Source organism: Colobus angolensis, unplaced genomic scaffold (assembly GCF_000951035.1).
Source record: "Colobus angolensis palliatus isolate OR3802 unplaced genomic scaffold, Cang.pa_1.0 Scaffold131, whole genome shotgun sequence".
NCBI lineage: Eukaryota > Metazoa > Chordata > Mammalia > Primates > Cercopithecidae > Colobus > Colobus angolensis.
This window is the reverse complement of record NW_012114364.1, coordinates 5,122,805-5,138,483: the sequence shown is the minus strand read 5'-3', so window position 1 is coordinate 5,138,483 and position 15,679 is coordinate 5,122,805. Positions and strand designations below refer to the sequence as shown.

Below are 15,679 nucleotides of genomic sequence, written 5' to 3'. Positions count from 1 at the left end.
TTTGCAAACATAGTCCACGGTAATTCTCCTAATCTCACTAGAGAGGTGGACATGAAAATATAAAAAATACAGAGAACCCCAACTAGATAAGCTGATCGTCCCCAGGGCATGTAGATTTTTTTAACAAAAAAATCTTTTTTTTTTTTTTAAGACGGAGTCTTGCTCTGTCGCCCAGGCTGGAGTGCAGTGGCCAGATCTCAGTTCACTGCAAGCTCCACCTCCCGGATTTACGCCATTCTCCTGCCTCAGCCTCCCGAGTAGCTGGGACTACAGGTGCCCGCCACCTCGCCCGGCTAGTTTTTTGTATTTTTTAGTAGAGACGGGGTTTCACCATGTTAGCCAGGATGGTCTCGATCTCCTGACCTCGTGATCCGCCCATCTCGGCCTCCCAAAGTGCTGGGATTACAGGCTTGAGCCACCGAGCCCGGCAACAAAAAAATCTTAAAGGCAGCTAGCGATAAAGGTCAAGTCACATACAAAAGGAACTTTATCAGACTAGCAAAAGACCTCTTAGCAGAAACCTTACTTGCCAGAAGAGATGGGGAGATCGTTATCAGTGTCCTTAAAAAAAAATCAACCAAGAATTTTAAATCCCACCACACTAAGCTTCATAAGTGAAGGAGAAATAAAATCCTTCGCAGACAAGCAAATATTGAGGTATTTTTTTGCAACTAGACCAGTTTTACAAAGGATCCCTAAAGGAGTGCTAAACTTAGAATCAAAAGAACAAAACCTGCTACCACAAAAGCACATTTAAGTACGTAGCTCTCAGGTACTATAAAGCAACTGTGAAATCAAGTCTACATAGCAACGAGCTAACAACATAATAACAGGATCAAAAATCACACATACCAATACTGACCTTGAATGTAAATGAGGTAAATGTTCCACTTAAAAGACACAGAGTGGCAAACTGGGTAAAAGACAAGATTCAACCTTCTGCTTTCTTCCAGGGACCCATTTCACATATAACAACACCCACAAGTTCAAAGTAAAAGAATAAGGAAAGATCTACCATGCAAATGGAAAATAAAAAAGAGGAAGGGTCCCTATTTCTATATCAGATGAAACAGACTTTTCACCAATAAAAATTAAGAAGGACAATGAAGGGCATTACATAATGATAATGAGTACAATTCAACAAAGGAGATTTAAACGTTCTAAATATATACACACCCAACATTGGAGCACCCAGGCTAATAAAACAAGTTCTTCATGGTCTACGAAAAGACTTAGACAATCACACAGTAACGACGAGAGACTTCAACACCCCACTGACAGCCTTAGATTGTCAAAGTAGAAAACCAACAAAGAAACTGTGGACTTAAACTCAACACTTGACCACTTGGACCTAATAGACATCTACAGAACACTCCACCCAACAACCATAGAATATACACTATTCTCATCTACATACAGAACATATTTTAAGATTGATGACATGCTTACTCATAATAGAAGTCTCAATAAATTAAAAAAATTAAAACCATACCAAGTACATTCTTGGATCACAGTGCAATAAAAATATAAATTGATAGCAAAAAAAATCTAAGAAGTACACAAATGCATGAAAATTAAACAATTTGCTCCAGAATAATCCCTAGGTGAACATTAAAATAAAAAATTCTTTGAAATTAATGAAAATAGGTATAGAACTTATCCAAATGTCTAGGATACTGCTAAAGCAATGTTAAGAGGAAAGCTTATAGCCCTAAATACCTTCATTAAGAAGTTAGAAAGAGTTCAAATTAACACTCTCACTTTGCACTGAAAGGACCTAGGAAAAATAAAAGGAAACCAACCCCGAAACTAGCAGAAGTAAAGAAATAACGAAAATTACAGAACATTAAAATTGGGATGCAAAAATATATTTTAAAAATTGATGAAACCAAGACTTGGTTTTTGAAAAAATAAACAAGATTGGCATATCATTACCTATATTAACAAAGAAAAAAATAGAAGATTCAAATCAGTACAGTTAGAAATGACAAAGGTGACATTACAGCTGATCCCACAGAAACACAAAAGATTCTCAGAGAGTATTATGAGAAACTCTATGCACACAAATTTTAAAATCTAGAAGAAATAGTTAAATATCTGGAAACACACAATTTCCCAAGATTGAATCAGGCAGAGATTGAAACCCTGAAAAGGCCAATACCAAAAGACCAATACCAAGTTCTGAAGTTCAATCAGTAATAAGAAACTTACCAACCAAAAAAGCCCTAGACCAGATGAATTCACAGCTGAATTTTACCAGATCTATAAAGAAGAACTCGTACCAATCCTATTGAAACTATTCCAAAAAATCCTCCCTAACTCATTCCACGAAGCCAGAATCAGCCTAATACCAAAATCTGGCAGAGACACAACAAAGAAATAAAACTATAGTCCAGTATCGCTTTTGATCGTAGATGCAAAAGTCCTCAACAGAATACTATAAAACCAAATTCAACAGCACATCAAAAAGCTAATTCACCACAATCAAGTGGGCTTGATTCCGGGGATGCAAGGTTGGTTCAAAATATGTAAATCAATAAATGTGATTCATCACATAAGCAGAATTAAAAGCAAAAACCATGTGATCATCTCAATAGACACAGAAAAAACTTTTGATAAAATTCAACATCTCTCCATGATAAAAACCCCCAACAGATTAGGCATCAAAAGAATATACCTCAAAATAAGAAGAGTCATCTATAACAAACACGCAACCAACATCATACTGAACGAGCAAAAATTAGAACCGTTCCCCTTGAGAAATGGAACAAGACAAAGATGTCCATTCTCACCAGTCCTGTTTGACATAATACGAGAAATCCTAGCCAGAGTATTCAAATAAGAGAATGAAATAAAAGGCATCCAAGTATGAAAAGAAGTCAAAATATCTCTCTTCAATGATGATATGGTTCTATACTTAGAAAACTCTAAAGACTCTGCCAAAAGGCTAGTAGACATGACACGTGACTTTAACACAGTTTCAGGATACAAAATCAATGTTAAAAAATCAGTAGCAATTCCATACATCAATAATGTTTAGGCTAAAATTCAATTCAGAACACAATTCCATTTACAGTAGCCACAAAGAAAATGAAATACGTAGGAATTCAGCTAACCACAGAGTTGAAAGTTCTGTACAAGAGGAAGTGCAAAACACTGCTGAAATAAATCAGATGACACAAATGAATGGAAAAAACATTCCATCCTCATGGATTGTAAAAACCAACATCATTAAAATGGCCATATGCGTGAAGCAATTTACAGATTCAACTACTCCTATCAAACTACCAATGTCATTCTTCACAGAATTAGAGAAAACTATTCTAAAATTCATATGGAGCCAAAAAGGAGCCCAAATACCCAAAGCAATCCTAAGCAGAAAAAGAACAAAGTTGGAGGCATCATACTGCTCAACTTCAAACTATAAGGCTCCAGTAACCAAAAGAGCCTGGTATTGGTACAAAGACACATAAACTAGTGGAACAGAATAGGAAACTCAGAAATAAAGCTACCACCTACAACCCTCAGATCTTCGATGAGGCTGACAATAGCAAGTCACGAGGAGGTGACTCCCTATTCAATTAAAAGTGCTGGGATAATGGGCTAGCCACATGCAGAAGATTGAAACTGGGCCCCTACCTTTCACCTTATATAAAAATTAACTAGAGATGGATTAAAGATTTAAATGTAAGACCTCAAACTGTAGAAATCCCAAAAGAAACCCCAAGAAATACCATTCTCAACATCGGCCTTAGCAAAGAATTTTTTGCTGTCCCCAAAAGCAATTACAACAAAAGCAACAATGGACAAGTGGTACCCAATTAAACTAAAAAGCTTCTGTACAGTGAAAGAAACTATGAACAGAGTAAACAGACAACCTACAGAATGGGAGAAAATATTTGTGAACTATGTGTCTGACAAAAGTCTAATATGCTGAATCTTTAAAGAAATTAAATCAACAATCAAAAAACAAATAACCTCATTAAAAATGGGCAAAGGAAGTGAACAGATACTTTTCAAAGAAGACATACCAGTGGTCAACAAACATAAAAAATACTCAGCATCACTAATCAGAGAATTGCAAATCAAAACCACAATGAGATACTGTCTCACACCAGGCAAAATGGGTATTTTTACAAAGTCAGGAAACAATAGATGCTGGTGATGCTGTAGAGAAAGAGAACGCTTATGCACTATTGGTGGGAATGTAAATGAGTTCGGCCGCTGTGGAAAGCAGTTTGGAGATTTTTCAAAGAACTTAGAGCTACAATTCAACCCAGCAATCCCATTACTGGGTATATACTCAAAGGAAAATCAATCATTATACCAAAAAGTTACACGGACTTGTATGTTCAGTGTCATTCTATTCACAATTGCAAAGACATGGAGTCAACATAGATGCCCATCAATGGTGGACTGGATAGTGAAAATGTGCTCCATATATACCATGGAATACTATGCAGCCATATAAAAATAATTAATCTTGTCCTTTGCAGAAACATAGATGGAGTTGGAGGCCATAATCTTAAGTGAATTATCACACAAACAGAAAACCAAACACTGCATTTTCTCACTTATAAGTGGGAGCGAAGCATTGAGCACACAGGGACGTCAACATAGGAGCAATTGACACTGTAGACTACTACAGTGGGAAGGGATGGAGTGTAGCATGGGTTGAAAAACTACTTATTGGCTCTTATGCTCACTACCTGGATGCAATACACTCATGTAACAAATCTGCACATGTAACCCCTGAATAAAAATTGAGAAAACAAATCAAATGAGTAAACTCAGGGTTTTGGCTATCTGCAAAGGGTCATTTTTGCTACATATTGTAGAACTCATGATATAAAGCTAAGGGTACAGATACTGTTAGAAGTGGATAAATATGAAGATGGCTAGATTAAATAGAGATAGAGAGATTATAGATGATAGATGATAGACGGACAGACAGGCTAGTGATATTACATACTTAACTTGCATTCATATGTTATCCATATAAATTTACTAGGATATACTGTCCATCTGGGCTGCAAATTTCATTCCATATGGCATGAATTATAACTGAATGTTTGCCTGGAAAATGCTTTGTTATCCTATAGTGCTACCATGCAAAGTGTAATAGTATCTATCTCCTACCCTCGCCTCCTTTCTCCTCTCCCTCTTCTCTCTCATCTTCATCTTTTCATCTTTCTCTCTCTCACCACTATGTTCTTCCCTTCCTTCTTCCCCCCATTGTTCTTTCAGTATGACCATTTTCCCCGATCATTTATCAGAAATTAAGAGAAAATAGGCAGCCTTTTCAGTGTATTTATTTAACTCCCCAAATTCTTATCATTTTAGCAAAATTTTGAGCTTTATATCCAGTACCCACAAATGAATGAAAGAAAGACTGTATCAAATTGCTTGTCTTAAAACAGAATATATCTCACAACTGTTTCTTAAAACTAACTTATTTTTAAGGGTTATAAAAATATGTGAGTTGAATTTCCTGATATAAAAGCATAGACTCTGAAGTATTTTTTTTAACATTTTACAACACCAAGCTGATAACATACATTTCAGATGGAATAGGAATAATTGTTCCTAAGGGCACAAGGGTGTATTAGACAATTTCTTGGCGTCTTCTCTTAATTCTATTAAGAGCAAATGTCTGGCTTCAGGATTTTTATTTTACTCCATTTTAAGTTAAGTATAGTTTAATCATACTTTTACTGTTTCATTTTCAACTCCTTTCTGTAAAAATTCAGGTGGTTGGGATACCTAATGTTAAACTTCCTGAAGCTCAACCTCATAATTTACCTGTCTTGGAAAAGACACATCTTAAGAAATTTTTGGTAGTGGTCTGTCTGTAGTGATTAAAATGGGTATGTTATTTACCCTTCATGTACAGTGGTAGCCATTGCCTGAAAACCAATGATTGATAACATAAGCACATTAAACTTTATTTGAGGTGTGATATTGTACCATATATATATATATATATATATATGGTATATATATGTATAATTTTCAGTTGAAATGGCTTTATGATAAATTGAAAGCAATCAAACTAAGAATGAAGTTTCTTCGCAACCCAAAATAATCTTGGAAAGCTATTTGGCAAACTAAAGAAAGATGTTAAAATATACTAACCAAAAGTGTGAAAATGTGACTCAACATTTCATATCTTTTTTTTTAAACAGGAATGTTCTAATTTTATTTGATTTTATAGGAAAAGGATGATGACAAGATTAAGTGTCTTTACTAATTTTACTTGAAAAAAAAGTTTGTAAATACTAACACATACCTAGCACAGTTACCTCATGTCCTGAAATGCTTTCAGCCATATTCCATGCCATTTCATTTTGTTTCAAACATTAATTCTTTTCTTTGAAAAGCCTTTAATCTCATGCTTTTGCCAGGGCCACCCTGACATATACCTGGAGTTGAGTGGTTTCCAGATGAACTCAGTATACATTATATCAAGACAATTGTTAGCATTTGTCAAACTGCATCGCAGTTGTTTGGCTACTTAACTACCTCTCCTTAGCTAATATCTCTCCCACAAAATTTAAAGTTCATGAAGCACTGACATTGTATCTGATAATCCTTTCCCCAAAGCCTGGAAACAATATCAGGAAAGTGTAAGGCGTTTGGTGATTAGTCTTTGATTAATACATAGTTGAATGGATAAATAAATGAATAAATGTGGAAGAGAAAGGAAAATTGTAAGGGGCAGGTGTAATGTAAAGGGATTTTTATTTTTAATCAGAATAGTGATTCTGTCATTGAGAAAGGTATTCTACTTTCTTGAATATCAATGTTCTCATATGTAAAATCAATATATTACCCAGGTTAAATGACAGTGTATGGCTCAAATTAAATACCATGTGTCCATGTCTGACACTTAAGTACTGAATGTTAGTTCTTTTTACCTTTCTAGATTTTCAGGTAATGTAACCCATGAAGTCACCCTAATTAATAAGCCTAAATTAATGTCCACATTTGTTTATATTCTTTAGAATGGATTTGATATATATAATGCTCTTAAAGTAATTTTTCAAAAGGTGTATCTGTTTTGTTCCTTTAATATAATAAAAGCTCCTCAAAGGTAAACATACTTTTGTGTTTACCATGGGTAGGAAGGCCATGGTAAACACAAGACCAAGTTACCGGTTTACCAAGGACAGTCTTTGTGTCTATTGTCTGCAATAATGGTTGATCGCTCTTCTTTTCCCCTCAAATATGTGCCACTTATACTATAAATTATCCACTATATGTGATTAATAACCATAGCTCTCTAGGGCTAAGTGTTCTGTTTTATTTAAAAATATGTATTATTTTAAAAAAAAATTTAAAATCAATTTTGCTAAATGTTAATATCAAAAACTATAATTTTAAAATGAATGAATAAAACTACATATATATAAATTACATATTTGAATTGACATATTTTCATTTTTCTAAGTAACTATTCCAGTGAATGGTTTGAGCAACTCCCCATTTTCAGAACTTTCATGGTGACACCTTTCTCTTTAATTACCACTTCATTTAAAAAATTTAATAAAATCCTAATCGTAAACTTATTAGGAAATAATTAGTTTTTTAATTGAGTAACTGAACATAGTTTATAAATTCTGTATTTACTTATTATTTTATTCTTGGGAAATGTGGAACTTCCTGAAACCTATTATATCAAGTAGCACTAGCAATTTGGAGAATATGATTGTTTTTGAGAATGTATTCTTTGTATTTTTCATGTAAATAAAGGTGAAGAAGAGGCTGGGTGTGGTGGCTCATGACCAACAATTTGGGAGGCTGACTTGACTCAATAGCATCTCTTGAGGCCAGGAGTTTGAGACCAGCCTAGGCAACATAGCAAGACCCTATCTCTATAAAAAATAAAATAAAATAAATAGCCGGTGTGGTGGCACACTTTTGTAGTTCCAGCTCCTAGGGACACTGTGAATCACTTGAGCCCAGGAGTTCAATGCTGCAATGAGATGTGCTCACATTACTGCACTCCAGCCTGGGTGACAAGAGCAAGTCTCTCTCTCTCCCTCTCTCTCTTTCTCTCAAAAGGAAAAAAAAAAAAGGTGAAACAGAGAATGGAGACAAATTTGGGTGTTACTACCTTAATTTTATTTAAATGTTACAGAAGACTTTGAGTGAGGCATACTTATCCCCATTTCATAAATGAGAAGATGGAGGCTTATTAAGGAACAATGAACTCAGTGTAGTCACTGAATTTTTTGCTTTACTTTCTGAGCATATGCTGAAGTATTTCTAATAAGACTGTGGCCAAGCTGATTTTTAATTTTTGGTCATATTGATTAGAAATGATGTTTAAAGCAATTATTTAGCCATATTGTGTAAGCAGCACATTCACTGAGTCAACATTTATCAACCACCTGAAATGTGTTTGATTACAAGGATAGATGTTTGACAATTATTTAAAATTAAGGTATGAAAACTGTCCAAGAAATACAAGGACATGGATATCTGCAAGGGATTCATTTTCTTCTCCTATATGTACCCTTTTCTAAAATTTATTATTCTGAGAACAGTGCCGCAATTAAGGAGTTCTGTCTTCATTTAAATCAATCTTCTTTTTCAGAGTGTATATTTCTCATGAATCTTAACTGTGTCGCATTACCCCAAGGTCTCAAAACTTCAAGGACCAAAATAAGAAACCACTCAAATTATAGATTTAGGTGTTAGGAAAGTGAATGACTTTAATAGCTACATAACAAATCCTTTTTGAAAGCCAGATGTTTTCTGGTTGTTAGCTTTCAACAAAATTGGAAGATGACTTAATCAAGGTATTTAATGATTATTATAAAATATATTTTGGATTCTAGTATATATGCAGAAGAAATTAGAAAATTTGAGTAATAGTGCTGATAAAAACCCTAACAACAATACAACCTTTTTTAGTTTCCATCTAGTTACTTCTGGGAACAGGGTTTCTCAACAATAAATCTACAAAACTGAAAATTAGGACTCTGTCTAATTTTAATAGTATGTTTGAATTGAAACAAGCTAGTTTTAAAAAGATAAAACTCCAGTTGTATCATAAAAACATACATTTTTGTCTTATCCAGGCATAATATTTTATTTTCTATGTTTATCAGCATTTTAATATGTTTATTCTGTTCTGGCACATTGTATGGTAATAATATTTGTGAATGCTACTCATTTCAAGAGATAAGTTTTACCACTTATAACCATATTGTCTTTTAAAATTTAAAAAGAAAAATATTTTAAGTGTATATTATATATTTTTGCAGTAACAAATTATACTATTACTGATAAAATACTTTAAGGCACACAATATGGAAAGATACTACAATATAGTAAAATAAAATTGTGTGCAGGAGGAAAGGAAAAAAAGTTGAAGGAATAAAAGGGATGTTATAAAATTTCCATTTCTAAGAGCTCTTTAGTTTTTTAATAGAAGATGGGCATTAAATTGCTAGATCATCTTTATTCCATTTGATGCATTTAAATGAGTATCATCTGTCAATACCTATGATGTACTGTAATTTAAGTCTTTTAAAGTATTTAAATTTTGACAAAGAGAGGCTTCATAGTTTTTCAAACTGTATGCACCTAAGCTTACAAACCAGCCAGGTTTGGAAAGTACGGTACTAGATGAAATGTTAGGCATGGAACTTAGGACAGCTCTGAGCCTGCTCCAAGACTGTTCAGTTCCTGCCCATCAGGACTTCTTGTGCCTGACTGAATGGGGCTTTCCTACAGAAAAAAAAAAATATGTCAAATGACCCTGACTAAATACTTATTATTTCCTTTAGGCAATTAATATGAGTTAAAAAGATGTGTTTTTTTAATGAGACAGACACTTCTCCATCCTCCAGCAACTCCAACACTCATGGCTTTCAGAATGAGAATGATAGGATCATACCTTTATATATAAGCTTTAGCCTCAGCCACAATGGACATGGAAGAATTCTACATCTTGGCAGTTTTTAGACCTGGATAACACCTTCACTATTGCTACCAGGCAGAAGGGAAAGTTGAGATGTTTCCAAATAGTCATTTAGAATTACGAGATAACATTATCAAAAATAGTCATAGGAAGAAAATGTTCTGGAAAAATTGTATACTTTGGCAATTTCAATAATTTTTAGCATAAAGCATTATACTTAAAATAATTATATATTAGTAGTACTATTTCTCCCTCCTGCCTCTTTTAACATTAACCCATACGACTTTCCTCTCCTCCCCCACCAAAGAAATATGAAAAATAAAGTGTATTCTTATTGGCTGGAAAGCTTCATCATTCCCAGTTAAAATAAAATAGTTTGCTGGCTGATGCAAATGCAGCAAATACATGGGACTGTATTAAGAATATGTGATATTTTACCAAAAACATTTGATTTATGAGTTCCTCTACAATAATAAGGAATCTGGTGAATTTTCTGATCTCAGTTGTGTTAGACCCAGTTGACAGGTAAACATTAAAGTACATGGAGTTTATATTTGCATGGTAAAAATCTATTTGACAAACTTTTTTTTCTTAAAACTTGACTCTCAAGAACCTTGAGGTTTCTGTTTGAGAGATTATTTCTACTCATAGCTCTCTGGGGAACATGAGTTACATGGCCCCGCTAACCACAAGAGGAAGTTAGATCCTAACATGTATCTTGAATATTTCACATATATAACTGATTTCCACAGCTAGTAAATCTACAAAGTCATTTTAAAAATTTGATGATCATTTGAATGAATCCCATGTGGACTAAGATATCAGAAGGAAAAATATTAATTTGAAAAAAATGAATAATATAGCTGCTTTAAAATACTGGAAAATAAAACATAATTTTTCAAGTTTACTCACAATAATAGTTAGAGTTATAGTTAAGGAAATCAATAGCTTCAGCAAATCATAAGTGATTTATGCAAGAGAAAACCATTTTTTAAAAATAATCATTGAGTGTTCTAAAAACAAATGGATGGGGGCATGTCAAGGGACACAGGAGACAACCTGAAATAAAGAAACTACCAATGATTAAAGCTGGGACAATATGAAAAACAATCTAAATTATGTAATATTAAATTACAAACAAGAGTATAAAGTAAATATACATGGTTCTCTACTGTTATAAGTAAATAACTGAAAAAGTAAATAATTAAAAGAAAAGAGGCCAGCCATTACCCGAGAAATATATTTAATATATGTTGGTACTCTCTTCCAGGGGGCCAAGCTTAATTTCACCCACTATTACCACCTCTGTTGAGGGTGTACTACTTGCCAAAGAATAGAGTATGGAAAGGGGGAAATAGTAACTTTACCCTAGAGAAACCAGGCAAAAACTTTGTTAGTCAAATGACAAAGGTTGATGTCATTAATAATGTTATGTGGATGTCATGTACCACTAATATGATGTGATTGAGGACACTTCACCTCTGTGGTGTGCTTATCCATTCACAGCCCAGTGTAATCAGGATGAAAACAGGCAAGCATATATGATTTCATGGGATTGGGGGATATTCTACAGAATACTTGGCCAATTCTTCTCAAGACCATCAACATCATGAGAAACAAAGAAAAGCTGTCACACACCAAAAGAAACTGGAGAGACATGACAACTAAGTAAATATGGTATCCTGAATTTGAACCTAAAATACAAACAGCACATTAATGGCAATACTAGTAAAATCCAAGTAAAGTATTGAGTTTAGTTAATAATAATACACTAAAATCAGTTTCTTAGTTTTGACAATTGTCCCACAGTAATGCAAGATAACAGTAAGAAAAACTGAATGAAGGATATACAGGAATTCTCTGTACTTTCTTTGCAGATTTTCTATAAATCTGAAATTATTCCCAAATTGAAATTTATTAAAATAATTTTCTGGTTTATTTAGCAGTTTGCTAGTTAAATAATAACCTATACACATAATTTATCAGAATGTAGGAGTTCCATCAAAGGAACTGAGGATCACCTTTCTGCATCCTTTCCATTGATGTTATAAATTTCATGTGTAATTGGAGAATCAGAAATACTAATGAATAGTAATTTAGGTTTTAAGCGTAAATCATCATCCTTTACAGCCTTCAGGTTTAAAGTAGGTGGATTTTATTATGTATGACTGTGTCATCTTAGATACTTTCACAAAGACATCACTTTTGGGTTATTCTGTTTCCTATCCTACTGAAGTCTCCACGTTTGAACCATGTGTAAATGGAACATTTATTTTTACCTCTAAAAGTTGTCAAGTCATATGAATATGATCTTTTATACAAATTGAAGAATTTGTTAAAGATATACAAAAAGAACATAGTTTGCAACAAAACTTACATGTTTGCATTCAATATTTTTGGATTTTTGAGTTGAAAATCTTCATGTGTATAAAATATTTTTTATTAATTCTTGTGTATATATATGTATATGAAATAAGGTTATGACTATTTAAAACAAATGTGTGGTACTTTTTGAAGCACTGATTGTCAAACATAATTTTTTTTAGCTAAAATGGGGAAATGAGATAATAATAATTACATTCGTATTCATGATGTTCTATAGCAGTTCAGAAAAGTGGAAAATATTTGGTACATTTTATTTGATAGTACTCCTAGTATATAGAGTCTTACTGAATTGTATGCTATTGCCTCTCAATGTCCCAGCCAGCTGTAACAGCTGTAATATACTTTGATCTATAAATTATAAAAGAACTCTTTGTAAAAAAAAAAAAAAATCACATCTTGTTGAAAAGTCTGGGAGTGACTAAAAGATTGAGAAAGATACAGAAATAAGAGTGATAAAACGGCAATTTGTTACTGAATAGAGCTTTAAACAGTATATGAAACATACTTCAGGTTAGTCAGAAGAGGTCCTCTGAATACACTGTGCATGCTTCCCTGAAATGAAACTGTATGTTATTGGTTAACCAGGATATTTAGCATAATCACTCTGCTAGACTGTGGTGGAGGGAGGTGATTATCACTGAGAACAGATGGGCAGGTCCACAGCACTGCCAGATTCTGCACAAGCTCCATTTATCCTTGGTTCTTGCTTTTTTCCTTCTGTGTTTTTAATTTTTTTAAAGAAACATTGTATGTTCTAAAGAACTAGCTTCACAAAAGGTCGGTAGCTGATGATCTTTCAGCTAAGATTTCAAATGTAGAAGAAAGATTCAAAATGCTATCACTGTGTATCTAAGAAGGATGGGGCAGATTTCATTTTACCCTCTAGTCTCCCTCAATGCATGCACGGATTTATCTGTACGCTAAGCTCTCTGCTCTGCATCTGTAGCTCCTTGTGGATTATATTGTCTCTGTGATCAGAAATGATTTTCTCGGATATGAACACCGTTTCTGGCTCCCCTAAAGTGCATCCTCCTAATGGGACCCGGTTTTACACTTTTCAAGTAAGTGTGCTTTAAATGGCTTCACTACTTAGGAAGTTAATGTATTGTCAAACTTTTAATAAAGGGCTGTATAAAGGAAGAAAGACTTAAAAAGGGTGGAAGTGTTGAAGAGAATGTATGGAATGAATAATGTGCATGTTAGTTTAATCTACTTTAAACTGTGGATATAGGATGGCATTAAGAGCCTCTGTGAATTAAAAAAAAAAAAGTGAACACAATTTTCCACAGGAATTTTTAGATCTGCTACAGTGTCATCCTTGGTTTATGAGATGTGTTGTGTCTCCTGATATTGTTATTTATGGTTATAATATGGTAAAAATTGTAGAGTTACTTTCCTTGTGCATCACAGAAAGAGTAAAATTAAAACATTTTGTGAACTTTGCAAACTAAGTCCTCTTGGCTTAGAAAAATATTTTGCATTTCATATACACAGTTTAACATAATTCCCATTATTTAATTTTCTCATGTGTATAACATAAGGGCAATAAACAATACAGGAGGTTTAAGAACCACATTTAGCATGCTTTCCAATTTGAAATAGAGTAGAAACTCATTAAGATGGAAGATTTTCTGTGTTATCGAAAAGTAAAATGATTTATAATATAAATGTGAGTTACAAAGCTGTTAACTACTAAATGTATTTCAATTGCCTGTGACTAAATCAACCATCAGTCTAGAAAATGGCTAGGTCTAAACTAGATCAGATTCTATCTTATTTTTATCTTCAAATTGTGCCTTTCATTACTAAGGTTTACTTTGTAATTCAGTCATATCATTGTTACATGAAAAGGGAACATGAAATTCTTTTCCCTGTATATTTTACATTATGGAAACATAAACAGCCTGACATTGAATTATTTTGGCTGTATAATTATACCATACTTGGAAAAAATAAGTATAAAGGCCTAGAGAATTAATATAATAAAGGTAGTCAGAATTTTTTAAGGGGTCTCTAAATCAATGCACATCTGAATTATAAGTCTCTTGCCTTTGCAAACTGTAGGCAGTAGATAGAATTACTCTTTCTCTCTCCTTTTTCTATACTTCTATTTTTAATTCTGTTGCCTCTTTTGTTTTACACTGATGTCTACTGATAGTGCAAGTCTGTGGTTTTACAAAATATATTCTCTTCCTAGTGGTGATCTGCTTATTGTGACAGTGATTCAAAATGCAAGTGCCCTGGGGCTGTTGTACAGAATTATTACTTTTTTTTTCTCCTCTGTACACTGAGATATGAACACCTCTTACAATATCCTGCAGCTGACTCTTTGGGTAGCATTTGACATTAGGTATTCTACTTCAGTCTCTTAAAGTTTAAGGATCAGTTCATTCCATATGCTCGGTCATGACAGAGGCTTTTTACAATTCTTTCAGTAAAGATCTTACACCTTTCTTGGCAGGTGACTTTCTTTGAAAACACACTGGTACAATTTTTAATTACCCCCTTTTTGTTGATAATAACATATTCTTATAAAAACCTTAGGAGTTCAGATAAGACATAAATTTTGCCAAACATAAACTCTGTTCTCCTACATTTTAAGTTTCCTAAAATATTTGATCCTGAGGTCTCTAACACAATATGTGTTTAAGTTTTGATGTTTATCTTTTTGTTGCTATTGTTGTTTGTTTTGCCTTTGGTAGAAGAAAGAGATAAAGATGGCCTTTAAAGCACAAAGATTAAGGTATATAATAGTCAACTCTTGGCTTTTCTTTTCCAAAAGAAAGAATTACATGATTATTACAATTATACTGAATGATTATTAGAATTATATATTGATTATAAAGAATTAAATGATTTTCTTACCTATATACATTAACCCATATTGAGGCAGCATATTTTCTTTGGTTGAAATGCTGTTAAAAACAAATGAGATGCTGTAAAGTAACAGACCATTTGTCAAAAACTGTATCTTGAGAAAATGATTAAATTTTCAAAAATGGTTGTCATTATGAAATGGCGTAAATGTACTTCTAAAATGATTCTGCATCAAGGAGTTGGGATTTTAATGCTTACTTCCTTAAAATAATTCTAGCACAGGAGTTAACATATGCAAATATATTTAAGAGAGCTTAGCATGAATAATACTGCGTTTTAGTTCCATCTTCTCATTAAACATCCAAACTGTCCTGTCATTTTTTTTCTGACATGATATGCTATCACATTTTAAGAGTAAGATTTAGAATGCATTTGACCTAAGTAGTTCAAAGGAGAAAAGGCAACAAATAAGAACTTGAAGGATATTCTTAGTACAAGACTTTGCTTTTCATTGCATCTTTAATTTAGGCAAACACATTCATACTT

The 15,679-nt window shown here is 33.3% G+C and overlaps 1 protein-coding gene across 7 annotated transcripts in view; it reads left to right on the top strand.

Annotated features, from left to right (window-relative positions):
- The window catches only part of PPFIA2 (protein tyrosine phosphatase, receptor type, f polypeptide (PTPRF), interacting protein (liprin), alpha 2), a 514,858-nt gene that overhangs the window by 146,725 nt on the left and 352,454 nt on the right, over positions 1-15,679 (top strand). For 2 of the 7 annotated variants that reach the window (XM_011934127.1, XM_011934126.1), the window contains exon 1: positions 12,956-13,377. The exons of the other annotated variants lie outside the window; for them this stretch is intronic. In XM_011934127.1, coding sequence (XP_011789517.1) covers positions 13,297-13,377 — 81 coding nt within the window. In that variant the 5' untranslated portion in view covers positions 12,956-13,296. Of the gene's footprint in view, positions 1-12,955; positions 13,378-15,679 lie in introns of those variants that run through there. 7 annotated transcript variants of the gene reach the window in all.